This window comes from Vigna unguiculata, chromosome 6 (assembly GCF_004118075.2).
Source record: "Vigna unguiculata cultivar IT97K-499-35 chromosome 6, ASM411807v1, whole genome shotgun sequence".
NCBI classification, from domain to species: domain Eukaryota; kingdom Viridiplantae; phylum Streptophyta; class Magnoliopsida; order Fabales; family Fabaceae; genus Vigna; species Vigna unguiculata.
Window position 1 is genome coordinate 29,879,570 of NC_040284.1, and position 16,604 is coordinate 29,896,173.

General features: G+C 30.0%; 2 protein-coding genes across 2 annotated transcripts; one reads left to right on the forward strand and one right to left on the reverse strand.

Annotated features, from left to right (window-relative positions):
* Positions 1-3,224: 3,224 nt before the first annotated feature.
* LOC114186655 (protein TIFY 5A) lies at positions 3,225-5,269 on the forward strand. The gene is made up of 3 exons (XM_028074626.1): positions 3,225-3,391; positions 3,495-3,615; positions 4,833-5,269. Exons 1-3 carry the CDS (start codon positions 3,315-3,317, stop codon positions 5,037-5,039), a joined length of 405 nt encoding a protein of 134 aa, XP_027930427.1. The 5' UTR covers positions 3,225-3,314; the 3' UTR covers positions 5,040-5,269.
* Positions 5,270-12,563: 7,294 nt separating this feature from the next.
* On the reverse strand, positions 12,564-14,943 carry LOC114186653 (receptor like protein 29-like). Its single transcript, XM_028074623.1, has one exon. The coding sequence runs from the start codon at positions 14,505-14,507 to the stop codon at positions 13,071-13,073; it is 1,437 nt and encodes a 478-aa protein (XP_027930424.1). The 5' UTR covers positions 14,508-14,943; the 3' UTR covers positions 12,564-13,070.
* Between the last annotated feature and the right edge of the window lie 1,661 nt (positions 14,944-16,604).

Below are 16,604 nucleotides of genomic sequence, written 5' to 3' on the forward strand. Positions count from 1 at the left end.
AAAGAAAAGAAACGAAGGTGTCCAAATTGTACAACTTCTTAGAAAGTCATGCGCAATCCAGTGGCCATGACTCAGTGGAATTGTAAAACAAAGAACCAAATTGGATTGAATTGAACCCAGCACGAAGTATCCGAGAAACCTTGTAGCTAATTCTTCGTAAATTCACATGAAATGTCACCGTTGACGAAATAATCTCATGTCATGTTTCACAAAAAATACAAAAGGAACACAAAACAAAAAGTAGTGTGAAATATTTATTATACGAAGGTGATTGGAGGGTAATTAGATATTTATTGTCTTGAAGTGAAATAGAGTTCCAAATGGGTTCCACTTGCATACAACTTCCTACAAATGAAATCTTGAAGACAGGTTCCGACACGTTTTAGACGTAAGAAGTCGGTAAACTAAATTCTCATTGTCCAATCCAATCTCATGGTTTTTCCTTTTTCTGGCTAAACATGTGCCCATGTTGTCTTATTCCTCTCTCATGGTTACCCATCTCTTTCACAATGTTGCAACTCAAGTCGGCATAACATAAACCATAAACACCTAATCATTCCCTTCTATTCTCTCAAACATACACGTGACATAAATCATTTAGGCAATTTCCACGCTCACCACACTCATCTCACTTCTACCGACTACAATTCTTTATAAATTTTATATAAATACTAACATTCCATCTTTTATCGTCATTTCTACCAAAACATACATATTTATTTTTAATCACCTTTTAAATTTCTATAATTACCAATTAAATATAATTAAAGCTCAATAATATAATTCAAATTTAAAACATACAAAAAAAAATAGCATCCATAAAATTAAATTAAACAACCACTTCAACATCTTCACTGTATTAGTGAATACAATAATCTTAACTTTACTTATTTTAATAAAAATAAAAAAATTAAGATGAGAAATTTATTTAATCAACTTAGGAATCTTAGTAGTTGTGACTAGGAGATCCCGTATTTTTCACGCCCTTACTAGGAACGCAATATTGGAAATTGTTTAAATGAAAATGAGAGTTTGAGGCTATAACTTTTGAGGTCTACTTCACATCACGTTTTTTTGTTCACTCTCTTTGAAAATTACGTTATTGGCCTAGAATTATTTAAAAAATAACAACATATTATTTAGCTATCATGGATCGAGTGGACGTGGATTCATAGTGTAAATAAATATTATTTAAATAAATAAGCTCTAATTTTTTGTGAGACCACTTCCTCGTAGTTTCATAGTTTCATTGAAAATTATGATAGGAGAGTGACTTTAAGTCGATTATCGTAAAAGTTAATAAAATTATATTTATTACTTTTATAAAAAAATTAAGATTTCAAAATTTTATAAAAAATATATTATAATGTAATAATAACGTGATAAAAATGTAATATGTTTTGTTTTCTATCAGAGATAATAATTGTTCCAACCAATCCGATCTAAGTTTGTGCGACAACCATCGTTAGAAACGAGATCTAAGTCTGTCGTGGTCGAGGGTCAGGAGAGTTGTTGATCTCCATGGTGGACATCAATGTTCTGATTCAATCAAAGTTCGTTCGGACTTTAACAAAATTTTTTTATAATAAATATATTAGAATGTTTCCAGACGCCATCGTTAGAAACAACAACTGCGTTCTCGAAGTATTGCTCACTTTGGAGTTACGTGGAATTCTGTTACGGTTTTGTCCTGAAGGCCCTCTGAAGGATGGAAGAAGGTAGAAATATTTAAATTACGTTTGACCTCAACTCTTCTAAACGATGTGAGACTTATTGAGTGTACCGGAATAATAACTTTAATTAGTAATAATATATGAGTATTCTTCCACACTAAACACTCAAGTTGAATTCTTTTGCACAAATTTCACTCCGTTTTAGATTTTGACCACAAGTGAAGTGATAAGTAAAATCAAATGCTTAACGGTTTAAATGGTAAAGAATTGGATTTATTTTAAACAAGATTTTATGATTAAATGTTATGAATGAAAAATTATTAGAAGTTTTTTAAAAAGTTATAGCATTCATTGACTTATACACTGTTAGGTGGCGTGACTAGAGGGAAATTAACTGATACAAAATCACGTGTGGTGTGCTCGTTCTATGTTTCAGATTTGGTATGATCCGCTCCAGTAGTTAGGTCCAAAATATGTTAAAAAAGACCTACTTCCACAAGTTTTTCACACCGCTATTTCTATTTTTTTATTCCGTTGGAATAAGTTATGGCGTCTGCGATGAATAAGAAAACTTTTCATAACTATTATAAATAACAAATATTACTTATATTAGGATCAACTCAAGTGTATTAAGCATTCATCTTTCCTTTAAATGTATATTCCAAATAAAGAAAAAGATAAGTGGAGTATAAAGAGCTTTTTAGAAGAGAAAATTATTATTTTTTAAGCAAATTCAATCCATACCGTCGTGAATGATTCATATCAATCAAAGCTCCTAACACGAAAAGAACATCAACGAATGATTTTAAATTATAAACAAAAAGAAATAAAACTATATATATATGAAACGAGAAAAATATAGAAATAGTTTAAAAATTATATAAAATAAATTAATACTTCGAAATAAACTTTTCTCATAATAGATAAAGCAATAAAACTTTTAATATATTGTCGAACTTTTGTCACGTGTTGGAAAATATCATGCCCGATGAATATTTTGATTGAGAACGAATATTCTTCGCGCTGAACACGAATTACTAATGATTAAGAAAAGATAAATAATTGGATTTGATTAAAATATAAATTTGTACAGTAAGATGAAGATGAAATAGTGGTGGGTGTGTAATTAATTATTGACCTAAGACTAATGATCACGAAATAGTGTGGAGCATTAGTAAAAGAACAACGTTAAGTGCGTGGAGGGGGTTAAAAAAATAGTAATAAAAGGAGGGTTTGATTTTGATGCACGAGTATAATGATTTTGGAAATCGGTGGTGATAGCGTGGCAGCGGCAGGAATCACAACAAGTGGTGTAGCGGTTTCGTGTGGGGTGGCACACAGCCAATAAACCATACACTTACACACACATATAACATAACATGTGATTTAAAAAGTTTGAAAAGCGTGGAACACGTGCTTAAACTGTATGTAACACAAGACACCGATCGCGCTGTCCCTTTCGCACCGCATCCTTCACTCTTCCCGCCGATAATTCTTTGCCTTGTGCTTTACGTGTTCTTATGTACAAATACAGTCCAAACTCTATTCGCTTTCGCACATATTTATAATACGTCCTTCATCCCTTCTCTTCCTTAATTCTCTTCGCTTTCTCTCTCTCTCTCAACAACTTCAAACCCAAAAATGAGGAGAAACTGCAACTTGGAACTTGCCCTTTTCCCTCCCTCCGATTCTGGCCCTCTCCACCACCACCCCGCCAGGTACCCAACCGATCCATTTTTCTAAATTCATTTCATTATCTTCTTCTCTTTTCTTCAACATGTCATTTAGGTATTGAATTCTTTTCTATTTTTCATATGAAAGGGTTCAAGAAACTACTGAGATCAGTCCGCTCCATCACCACCACCGACAGGAGCACCAACAACAACCGCTCACAATTTTCTACGATGGCAAGATTTGTGTTGCCGATGTCACCGAGCTTCAGGTATGTATATTTATTTATTTATCCATTTTTTTTCAGCATTTCCTGTGCCCCTGGTATTTCCAATGCAATCAGATCTAGAAAATGTGTTGTAGATATTTTGATTTGTGTTCGTTGGTAGTTAGCCTTGTACGAAACATAAATATCTGCATGCAAATAGGAAAACTAATCGCTAGTTGGACCCTGTAGATGATCAGATTTGGAGTATAATAGGAATCACAAAATTTGCTAATTTAGTATAAATGACAAAAAGAGAGTCTGATCTGATCACACTTTAATTGAATAACTAATGAATGATCAAATTTGTTTTGCACTTATATTTTAAAGTGATGTAAAAGGGAGTTTACTTCAGAGTGCCTAAAAGTAAATAAGCAAAGGTGGGATTGCCATTTACTCATCCTCACGAGTAAAATATAAGAAAAATGGTTTTCAACCAGATAAATTAGGGATATTTTAATTATTTAAAGTTTTATTCATAATGTATTTGTAAAGAAAAAGATAAATTGAAAGGTGAAATAGTAGATATAAATTTTTTATAAAAAATTTGTTGGGTGTAAAGAAAAATAATAGTAACAAAAATATAATCCATGACCCAACCAACATGACGATGATCAATTTAATTTTAGATTTTTCTTTTTTTAAAAGAGAAACTGAGCCGTATGGAATTTTGATTAAAAAAGAAAGAGTTTTAATTTTAAACAAAAATGAGAAGTTCAAAAGAAAAGATAATTTTATAATAAGAAAAAAAAAATACTCCTATGCTCCTTGTCTTCTTTTCATTTCAAATTAAGAACTATTAAAATTTAGAATATTAATTATCAGAATTATAACATTAAATAATACAAGTTCCTATATTTCTTTAACTTCTAAATTTAAAAGAATTTTACGTCCATTTAATTTTATTTTTAAATCACTGAATAAAAAGGAAAAATGGTAAAAATGATTATATGTTTTGAAGTTTGTAAAATGAAGATAACATATCAAAAGGGATAGGGTAGTTGCCGACAAGTTTGGTGTAGAAGCAGTAAAATAAAAATGATATTTAGAAGGATAAAGGAAACGGTAGGTAGGTGACAAAGGTGGAGGTTTGGTGTTGTCAACAAGCTTCCTAGAAATTTCATAATCAACCACAGACTTCTTCTTTGACTTCCAAAACTGCACGCAACTTGTTTACCAAAATGCACTCATACCATGCTTTTCGATCGGTGAATTTTGTGCAGGCGAAGTCTATTTTAATGCTTGCAAATGGAAAATTGGAAGAAAGAGCTCGAACAGGAAATGGATCAGAAGCATCTTCTCCCACAGTTTTGCAATCTCCTAATCAGTTGTATAGTCCTGGCACTGGACTTTCCATGAGAAAATCCTTGCAACGCTTCCTTATCAAGAGAAAGAATCGGGTCCAAGAAGCCTCACCATACCATCACTAGTTAATTATCTTCTATCACTTTCCGATCAATCAATCATTCTCTTCTTTCTTTCTTTCTTTCATACTTTCTTAGGTTAGTTACCACTTCATTTTTGTGTTCTACTCCCTGTAAATACTTACCTTCCAAACCTTACTTATTTAAAACTCTTTCTAACTAAGAAAGAGTTTAAGAAAGAGTTTATGAATATATATTTTCCATTTCTTCTTATTAATATATATTTTCTTTCTTTCTTTCTTTGCATCTCCACTCAATCATTTTCTTTATTCAATCTTGATATATAACTCATTGTCACTGATCAATATTCTGTATGTTATTATATTAGAATTTAATAAAAGTACCGCACAAGGTTTACAAAATAACTGCTATTTTAACTAGACTGATGATTCAATAAATCTTCTGCTCATTAAAATAATCGATCTCATTATTATTATGTGGCGTGCTTAACATTTTATTAAACTATTGATGGTATTTTGTCTTTTGGCTTGAGTTTACTTTAATTTATTATTATTTAAACAGACTTAAAAATAGTAATTTAGTCGATTTAGAATCAGTACTATTAATAATTTAAACAAACCATCACGCAACAACATTTGTTATTTGAAATTCTCCACTATGATTAAAACGTGTGAATTGAAAGTCTCTCACATGTTTTCCCAATTCTTCCTCATCTTCTTGCGCGTTTTTTATTTTTAATGCATGCGTTGGTTGTTTGGTGACTTGTTTTCTTCGTATCCAATAACTTTGATGGAGAATATAAAACTTTAAATTTGACAATTTTTTTTTTTTTTGGTATTAGGTATTGTAAGTTAGTTGTAGAAAATATGTTCAATAGAATTTCTATAAAAGGTGAATTTGTTTGATTTTATGAGCAAGGATACCACATATACCCATAAGTTTTTTGAAAAAAAAATGTTGCACGAAACGATGAATGAAGCTCAATTTTTAAGTGGAAAAGAAATTAAAAGTTCAACATATGTAGTAAAACTATTTAGAGAAAAGTGTGTATTTTGCTATTGCTTTTAATCATCAATATTTTAAAATTATGAGTCGTGGTAAAAAAAATTATAAATTAATGATCATTCTGAATTCTTCATATAAATAATTAAATTTAATTTAAAAAAATAAAAAACTAAATCAAATATAACCTTAAATTGATAATTTAGCATAATTTTTGTCAGTTATTTTTCTTTTATCCTCTACATTTTGATCACTAAGATAAATTTTATTGCTGGTGACATCACCTATTTTGTTCTCTTAACGAAACAAATTTCATCACCACAAAATCGGCACTTGGATCGGATTGACAAATGCTAGCAAGGTACAAATCATAAAACAATCAAACACCTCATATATAAGAAAATAAAATAAATTAATTTGACACGAAAGAAAAGAAAGAAGAGTTCGAATGAGATACGGAAAATTCAAAATAAGAGGATAAATTGGAGATGCATTTGAAGACTATAAAACGATACAACGACGAAGTAGTTCTTTGGTATAAAAATAATAAAATTTACTTTTTTATAGTAAGTTCAAACTAAGTTTCCCCCATCAATTTTAGAATATTCCCCCAATCAACCCTATTTTTAATTTTTGGAATTGATGGGATACCTTAACCTTATGACTAGTCTCGAGGAGAGTTTGGAAGAGACAAACCTTCCACTGAAGAAGGCTAAAAAAATGCTTATAACGTGAGAAATGACTTTGTATTCCAAATCAGCTTTAGTTTTGTATTCTCTAAAATTCTTTTATTTTATTTTCTTAAATTTCAACTTATTTAGATATTAATTTAGCTTTTTAATGATTAAACATCTCTTTACACAATAATATTTTATATTTGTGTGTATTTAAAAATGATTATTTTTTTTTTTGGAAAATGATAAATATTTACACTAAGAATCTTATTTATTGTTTTATTTTGTTAGAATATCACTTAACAAACTCAGCATAAGATGACTAAAGAATCACTAAACTTTAGAAACAATAATGATATTAATTAACAAGCTTTATATAAATTCTTATGTAATAATATAATTTAAATTTTGATGTAATAGTGACCTAGTTTTACATAAAATAAAAATGATAAAAAACAAAGAAATCATAACCATGGATTCCTTTGAACTGTCAAAAATGAAAGTTTCCTCTGAACTATCACGCAGTAACCGTTGATTACTCAAAAGAACAAATAAATGATAACAAGCATAAAGGATTTATCACGTGCCAAATTTGTTCGGCCGTGTTTGGTACAACGACAACATACTATCAATTTGTGGTATTTGCAAGGTACTGCAAAGTGCAGTCCGACCAACACTTCTTAGCAGCCACCAGTTTCCATCTTCTATTCTATATATATGTATATGATTAATTAAATAAGTTTATATCATCTATAAAATATATCATTAAAATTTATATCTCTTAAATACTTGTAATATTCAATAATGTATAAATTCGATTCTAACTACAATTTTATTATTTTAAAATTAATAACATGAATTGTCCTGAGAACATATTAGTGTATGACATTATTACGTAACATTATTAATTAAAAAAAAAAAATCTGCTATAGGGATAGAACGTCTACTCAAATAATTAACTAACAATTTCCAAAGTCTCAAAGTTTCTTGTTTTTTGAATGTTTAGTGTGTTATACGTTAATTCAATAAGTGTTATAATTAATGAGTGACAAAAGTTTCAACAAGGGTGCATTTGACTTGTATTTATAGTTTTTCTCATGAGTTCGTGATTAGAGTCGGTTTAATCACAATCCAATTACCTTTTAACCATAATTACTGACATACATGTTTATGTTAATGAAACTAACTGAATCTTGATTGTGTCGCACAATTGATTGCTCAGTGTGACACATAAATTGTATAAAAGACTAGGAAGGAATCTTGTGAAAAATCCAATTTATGGCAACCGATAGAGATTTTTGGTGAAGCGTGGTTTACCATGCAACTTATTGAACCACATAATTCATGTAAAGGTCTTAGATGAAATCCTATATATGAAAGTCCAATTGTTAGTAATTGAGAGATGTCTCACATGACACACAGTTCACTATACAGTTTGTCATCAACTTATATCAACTGATCTTATATAATCTTATTGTCCATTTAGTAAAATAATAATCATCATGATCATTAATCAAATTCGTGTATTAAACATTAAAAATAAAAATAGCCTTTAGATATAGATCACATATATGACATCTTCTGTAACAAAAATTTTCGTACGTAAACATAAAACGCATAATTATAAAAATATTGACCAAATAATTATAAGTCAAACTCATTTGATTCATCTTCTGTTATCGTTAAAAAAAAAAGAAAAAAAAATCCTGTACTACCTACCATAAAACTAAGATTACCTAATCAACTATGTCGTACTTTTAAGTTTTAATGTTCTTCAATTAAAAACTCTTACACGCATGGTTGAATGATTAATCAAAAGACAAGTTAATAAAATAATAAATACTACCTCAGTTTTTTTCATATGTTATAATCATGATAGTTATCCTGGTAGAACTGATAAAAAGATAATTGGATATTATTTGTGAAATAACTTGTACTCATGATCATTAGAATCTTTTACTCGCTTAAGTTTATAAAGTAAGTTATTACTAGATGACTTGATATGATTTATTAATGTAAGAACATGTATTGCATGAATGATTGAAATAAGTTTCATAGAGAGCAGATTTATTTTTTGAGATAGCAACTCATCTACATTTGTGACTGGTAGGTTTAAAAAAGTGAGAAAAAAAGAAGTTGAAAGCACCATGTTGAAGTGAATTTATGCTAATTAGCATCCAGCTAATGTACAAGTACATCTAAACCAAATTTAATTTCACAGAAAAATTCTAAATAAAAGGATACTGATACGTGTAATTTTTTTATTATTTAAAAATTGAAATACCAGTAAAATTAGGATGACAATGAATGGGTTAGAATTGATTATATCATGTTTCTCACGATAAAAAATCATTTATTTCTTATTTCAAAATCTAAAAAGTATAACAAAGAATGTCAGAAATACAATGTGACTAAAGATAAGATAATTTTATAATATATAAGTGAAGTGCAAATTTTATTTTATAAGTGGTTTGTGAGTATTGAGTTAAGCCTAAATCACATCCTTTAATATATTAGAATAGAATAGTGAGAAATAAAGATGAGTTGTGCCCATAGAAAAATACCATTAATACTTTTGTTTCACGAAACTTATTAATCAAACCTTCCTGGTATAATTTTTATTATCTGTGCAGCTAAAATATTGTGTAAGTCTATTAAATAAAATACCATATCAAAGTCAATTAACACACATTTTTTAGTGGTGGGTGCTAATAGTGGTTACCATTAAAATACCATTTCATTCCGGAATAAAATTGATTTGAAATTAAAATTTTTTATTCTAAAATGTGCTACACGTTACTTCTTTGAGTGAAAAGAGAATCACTTTGAGTGAGTGGCATAGTTTTATGTTCAAACTCATCCAAAGAGTCTAAAGTGCTTTTGTGAAGTCAACATCCATCATTAGAATGAGAATGACACAGGTTTGCAATTTTAAATGTGAGCAAAGAAAACAAATTCATATATGAATATGGGATTAAGTACATAGTGAAACTCTTCTTTGTGTAGCTTTCAAAATCTATTCAAGGTATTGAGATAAAAAAAATCATCAATTGCAATTTTGGTGTAAAAGAAATATATGACTTGCTTGAGTAAGAAATAACATACCAAAATCGGGTATAAAATTCCAATTAATGAGTAAGTAGAAAATGCAGAGGGGAATCAAAGGTTTATGATGTATCAAAAGGTAGATTTTTTTTCTTCAAAATAATACTTTTTTTAATGAAAAATTCTTTAACTTGGTTCTCCGAAATATTATTTTCCTAAATAAACCTGTTTAATGTAAAAGAATTTCCTTTTTTTGTTTTTTTTAAATAAGAAAGAAAAATAAATAAAAAAATTAAAATTAAAATTACGGAAAAGTAATTTAAAATATTGAATTTAAATGTTAATTATATTTGGTCTTTTAATTTACTTTCGTGCTAATAAACAAGTTAAATTATAAATTATATGACAAGTATCTAAAACTATCTATATGAAATTTGATGACTATTAACGACTGAGTGAAGAAAGTGTGCAACTACATAAATAATTATTTCTCCTGCACTATATATCTTATAAATATATTATAAATATTTAATTTTTTCTGTAATAATAAAAAAATCATTAAATATAATAATATTAAAATACAAAATTATTAACTTTATATAATTATATTTTGTTCTTTTTTCAATTTAAACAATATTATTTTTCACTTTTTTTTTCCATCATCACATGCTAGCTAAGCTTATGTATTTATTATAAGCTATTGTTTTTTTTAATAAAAAACCATTAAAAGTTTGCATTTAGATGTGTTTAATACCAGATGAATAAAAATAATAAAATTATATATTTGATTTATTAGGTAATTTGTATTTAAGTTTTAGAAATGATTTAAAATAGGCCAAAATTCTTATATTAAAATCATATTTTAATTTTTTTATAACTTAAAAAAAATGCAAGTTATCATAACGTACTCAGGTTTTTGAAGTGTAAATTATGCGGCTTTGGGCTTAGTCACAGGTCCAAACAGAGACCCAATCTAACACATTTGGTTCGAGCTGGATCAGTCATGGAACTTTATGAGAGTTTTGTTTTTCTCACATCCTTATTTACTTTTTTTTAATATAACTTTTTAATAAATTTTAAATTGTGTAAATTATATGATTTATAAATTATTTTTAACTTTGAAAATTCAAAAAGGACAAAATCTCTTTCAAAAATGAGAATTTTTTTTTTATATGGAAGTGCAAGAAGAAATACATGGAAGGATTTTAGCATCTGCACCAGCTATATACCTGTTCTTCCCATAAACCTAACATATAGATGTTGTATAATGTGTTTTTGTTTAGTTTTTCTCTCAATAACAGTAAAATCAAATAGCTGAAAAAGAAAATTACAAACCAGAAACTTCTCCATTAATGGAATATCAAAACTGTAATTAATTTAATTTGAAGCATTTGGAATTTGTAGATAAAAACTCACAAGCAATTGTCAGAATTTTCCTGTTTGATTTGAAAACACTTGACTACCTTAGATCATCAAGATCATCAAGTCATAGCAAATGTTTTAGAAAAATATAAATTAAAACAAGTTTTTACTGCATCAAATCTCTTTTCAGATTCAGTTGTTGCTGCACAAACATGGTCTGCATTTTCACTCGAAAGAAATTACTGTTCTACAAGATATTACTGTATACGTCTTCATCTACCTTAAACATGTTGTCCTTTTGGATTCTCCTTTCTCAGAATTTTTTTTACCCCATAATAAAAGAATATTTTACTCTGAAAGTAATTTTAAAAACATTATTTATTACTTTCTCCTAATCTAATGAATGATTTTTATAGTGAGAATACGGAAAACAATTCTTTCTCAGAGTACCAAATTAAAGAATAAGAATCATAGGTAACTGTTTTTCTATCTATTGTTTTTGTAGTTGTCATTGGAGCTATTTTTCCTCTTACTTTTGTACTGTTATAGTTTTGAAAAAAATTTAAACTAATTTGTAAAAACTATATATAATTTTTAAATCCCGTGAATGACTGCGTTTGTCTGGAAAATTGTAGTCAAACACTGACAATCACCTCGGTATGCATAGGAGTAACATTTATCTGCAAATTGAACATAATTCTTCAGTGATTAAGCACACACTAATTAAAGGCCCAATTGTTTTTTTTCTTTAATTTGAGAAAAAACTTTACTAACATTATTAAATCTATTTCTAAAATACACATAACAATTTTTTTGTTCTTTTATTAAAAAAATCAATTATGCTGCAAACTTAGAAAAACGTAATCCTAATGTTCTATAAGATGAATGGACTCCACTAAAAACAAAAAGAAACTGGTCCAGACCCATCAAAGAGGTCCCCACACAGCTATTATAGGTATATTGGTTCAGACAAAACTTGCATGCGTACAAGGATGACATTGACAACTCTATTCTTCTCATGGTACTCCCAAACAACATTCATTTAGGTCTACCTAGGTACATTTTGAATGTTAACCCCTCCTCAGATCAATTAAGGGTTCATCCATTACATATTATAATTTATAAATAGGAGAGAGGATGGTTAGAGCCCAAAAAAGTAGTTAGACAAAAGATTCACACTGTGTTTTGGAAACTGATAAAAAAAACAGAGAGAGTAACTGTTTGAAACATGAAAAATATAAACTTTTAGTTTCTAATAAACAAATTTGAGATGTTAAATTATATCTGTAATGTGAAAAATATTATATGAAAAGTGCAACCCAAAGATACAATGAATTAAGAAGAATAATTTGAATTGATGGCTTATCATTTAGTATTGTTTGATATCTTAGAATGGCATTTAATGCGGTACACAGGATATTACAAAAGTCTGGCAATTATATAAAAAAGATCTTCAGAATGCGAAGTAGATGGGAGGGAACAAGAAAATAGGGACCATGCACTTTTTCTTTTTATTTTTTCTTGTGCTGTATTCTACACAAGTACTCATTGTGTTGAAACTTTGCATGTTGCAGGTAAAGATTGGGAATTTTTCTTACAAGATTCTCTGAGCCTCCCTCTCTACCAAAACAAGTTCTGAGGTGTGCATTTTTTTTAATGTTGGCAGCAACAAGGGTGGTTGCAGCAAGCTCATTTATATCAGACACCGACAGTACTGTGTCCCTGCCACTCTTTCTAAAGGCTGCTACAGACAACAACACTGGGGATAGGACTTGGGAGTTAAGACGGAGCCTTTCCCAAAAGATACAAAAATCAAACACAAAGCTCCAAATGTGAATCTTTAGCTTTCACAGTTGCATGCAACCAGTCCTATTAGTTGAAGCCGGTAATGGCGACACCATTACAGTGAAATCATTGATTTTTGTTTATGTGAATAATTTCCATGAACACTACACATGAATGAAGTTTTTGATGTAGATTTGAGTAAAGCATTTTACAAATTACATTCCAAGTGTCCCAAGAACAAATTCAGGAAACTATGGATAAAACATAAAACCAAGGAAACAAACATGACTTGTGTATCCAGCCATGATGAACTTGAACTTATGTTGCTTTGGTAGAACGATGGCTTGATACCTGCAGGATCTTCTGGTGGTCCTTCAGCAAAAGATTTGCCATTTCTTGGCTTGGTATTTGCACAAGAGGGGATTTCCAAATATGAAGACAGGTTCTTCTTCTTTGTCTGATCACTGATACAAAGTTCAGTGTTTCCTCTTACATCCAACCTTCTACCAAGTTTTGTAATGAACTCATCAGGGAGCTGAAGAACTCCATCCAGCATGTTCTGGCTGATGTTCAGTTGATCCAAGTTAGGGAGCAAACCAAGGTTTGGAGGAACTGGTCCACTGAGAGTGTTGTTATCAAGGGAGAGAGCTGTAAGGTTCGTGAGAGATGACAAGGAATTGGGTATGGAGCCAATCAATCCACACCCTGAGAAGCTCACTGACTTCAGCTTGGAAAGGTTCCCTAAGAAGTGGGGTATCTCTGATTTGATGGGGTTGTCATCAATGAGAAAATATTCTAAAAGCTTCAAGTTTGACAGGGTTTCAGGAATCGACCCACCAATGAAATTATGACTAAGATCAAGCAAGACTAACCCCTTCATGTTCCCTAAATCAGGAGGTACTTTTCCTGTAAGCCCGTTTGAGCTCAAATCCATCTTCCTAAGAACTTGAAGTTTCCCAAGTGAGCTAGGAAGGTTCCCTTCAAGCTCATTCCAACTGAGGTCTAAAATGCCAATACTTTTCAAATCTCCAATTTCCTTGGGGATTTCACCACTGAAGTTATTGTAACTCAGGTCAAGTTGCTCCAAACTCACCAAACCACCAATCTCTCTTGGAATGTTTCCCTTGAAGCTGTTCTGAGACAGGCTCAGAACTCTAAGACTAGTAACACCACCCAAAGTTGGAGGTATTTCTCCAGAGAGAGCTGGATTAGACTGCAGAGCGAGATGTTCTAAGGTAGAGAAAGGGCCAAAGAGAGTTGAGGATAGATTGACGGGTGAAGCAACAAAACAGTTAAAAATTGAAAGTGTTTTCAAATAAGTGAGTTTGAGCAAGGAGTTAGAAAGGTAAGCAGAAAACTTGCAAGGTGGGGAGAGTATATCAGGACCAATGTGGATCTTTGTGACATGAAAAAATGGTGGGTCATTGCTAACTTCACAGCCAACTCCAGGCCATGGGGTGTCAGTACATGGCTGAGGATGTTCTTGGGCCCAGTCAGGATCATCCAGAAGAGCATCCATCACTTCAAACAAACCCAACAACTCCTCTTCCATTACCATTTCTTCAGCATGTACATTGCTTTCCATTCCCACCACTCCACAAGCAAACAAAAGGAACACAACAAGGAGAAGAGACAGAGAAGCCATTTGAGAGTATGCGTGAGAGGTACAAGAAGAAGGCAAGAGGCACTTGCTCTATATGAGGTGAGGTTACTTGAATAGTGTTGATGGCAAAGGGGAAGAACGTAAAGGGGATTCTAGGGATCTCATTTTTTGTGTGTCAGCAGCGAAGCCTGCAAAGAAAAAGCCAAGACTTGCTGTCTCCCTTAGGTTCCCAAATTTGCAATTGTGAGTATGACAGTGTTAGTTTACATGGAAAAGGGATTCAACGGGAAAGACAAATCGATTACTATAAAAGGTAATATACATTTCCAGAACAGTTTAATGGTTAATGCATAAAAATGACACCACTGTGTAAGCCTGCAACAAAAAAAGTAAAGTAAAAAGAGATGAACAACAACTCAGACTCATAACCTACATTCTTTGTCTCTTCAATCAATCACCTTAAGAAAGGCAAAACCTTTTTCAGTTTTTGAACCACCCAAACAAAAAAGGTTATTTCTTTACCCAGTTAACTGCTATTTTTTATCCTTTTCTCAGTGTACGATTATGAACTACTCATCCTCTTCATCTTCGACACTTACCTTATTTAACACTTTTATTTATCACTAAAATTCTGAAAGAAAGTTTTAACTTCAAATTAAGCCAAATTCCCTCGTGTCGTATTACTAGTAGTACAGTACCACTGATACTAATATACCATTAATATTCGAGTATTTGGCATCCAAATCCGGGTTGAACTAAACATGGTTTTCTTTATTCCTTTTTATTCTATATATGCTCATAGTTCTTTCTTTCTCTTTTTCTTTTCTACAAATTTACTCCTATACTTTAGATATAAATACTCAATCTTAAATTAATATTTTGGACATCAACTCTCCCTTCCAAAGTTAAGGCATGTGACTTTCATTGTCCTTTGTATCTCATTTATTCTTTTCACATTTGTTTTTGAGATTTTAATAATCGAGTTTAATTCATTTAACATTAAGCATGTCATAAACTACAACACACAAAGATTGTCCAATAATTTATTTTAATTTTCTTAAATCTATTTTATTTTATTTTATTCCTATATATGAAAGTAAGATCTTTACTATTCAAAATATAATATTTTATTTTTTTTAAGATACATGGTTTGTCATAATTGAATAAAATAAGACTTTTTTTATCCCCTGAATACTCTTTTTTTTTTTAATTTTTAAAAATGTTTCAAGAAAATTAGTTACTGTAAATTTATTTAATGTAAAATATTAAAATATTATCAAACTTGAAAAGGCTTTTTGTTTGGGCTCCGATGAATGGCGGACTAAGGCCCGGAAAGCATGGGTCGCGGTTTTCAAGGTTTTACTTTACATGTTTGAATCAGCAGTGATCGGGGTTAGATATTATTGTATTAGTAATTTTGTATTAATAAGATTTTATTAGGGATTAAATTCACGTTTGGAGTTTAGACCATGCAATACAAATTATAAGGGATATTGAATTTATTAATTATGTCTTCATCTAATTACAATCAACTAAGCGCAATTTCAATTATATTGAATCTTGTGCCCTATAATTATACACTCTCATAATTTTCTTACATTATTGAAAAACATATCATAACCATTAATTCCATTTGTGGAGTTCTAGTGATTTGTTTGAAAGCCTAGATGATGTGACCATTAAGGTAAAATAATAATACAATATTTCCACGTATATTCATAGCTTTGAAAAAAGAGAGAGTATGTTTGTACCGTAGAAGTTAATGAATTTAGTATTTTAAGTATCAAACTACAAACCCATTATATTCATATTTTTCAAAATAAAATATGCCCCTTTTATTTGTTGAGTTAGAAGTCTAGCATAATCTTGATTGCAAAATTTTATGATAATAACTCAACTCAAGGGAACCATATTTAGGTTAGAGCAATGCAATTTATAACGAAAGAAAACAATACCCAATAAATACTTTCAAAATAAAATAAATAATTTTAGTTAAAAAAAATTAAGAATTTAGTAATATTTCATTAAATCTTGAAGGCTGTAAAATAACAATAATTCATCATTACAATAACAGTTATATTTTTATTCTGGGAACAATTATTAGGGTGATGATATGGAATTATTGGAAGAATGAGTACG

Excerpts from the sequence above, each read along its gene's own strand:
- LOC114186655 (XM_028074626.1), top strand. The coding sequence starts at position 3,315 with ATGAGGAGAAACTGCAACTTGGAACTTGCCCTTTTCCCTCCCTCCGAT. Across the intron at positions 3,392-3,494 it reads CTCCACCACCACCCCGCCAG|GGTTCAAGAAACTACTGAGA; the intron begins GTACCCAACCGA and ends TTCATATGAAAG. Across the intron at positions 3,616-4,832 it reads CCGATGTCACCGAGCTTCAG|GCGAAGTCTATTTTAATGCT; the intron begins GTATGTATATTT and ends AATTTTGTGCAG.
- LOC114186653 (XM_028074623.1), bottom strand. The coding sequence starts at position 14,507 with ATGGCTTCTCTGTCTCTTCTCCTTGTTGTGTTCCTTTTGTTTGCTTGT.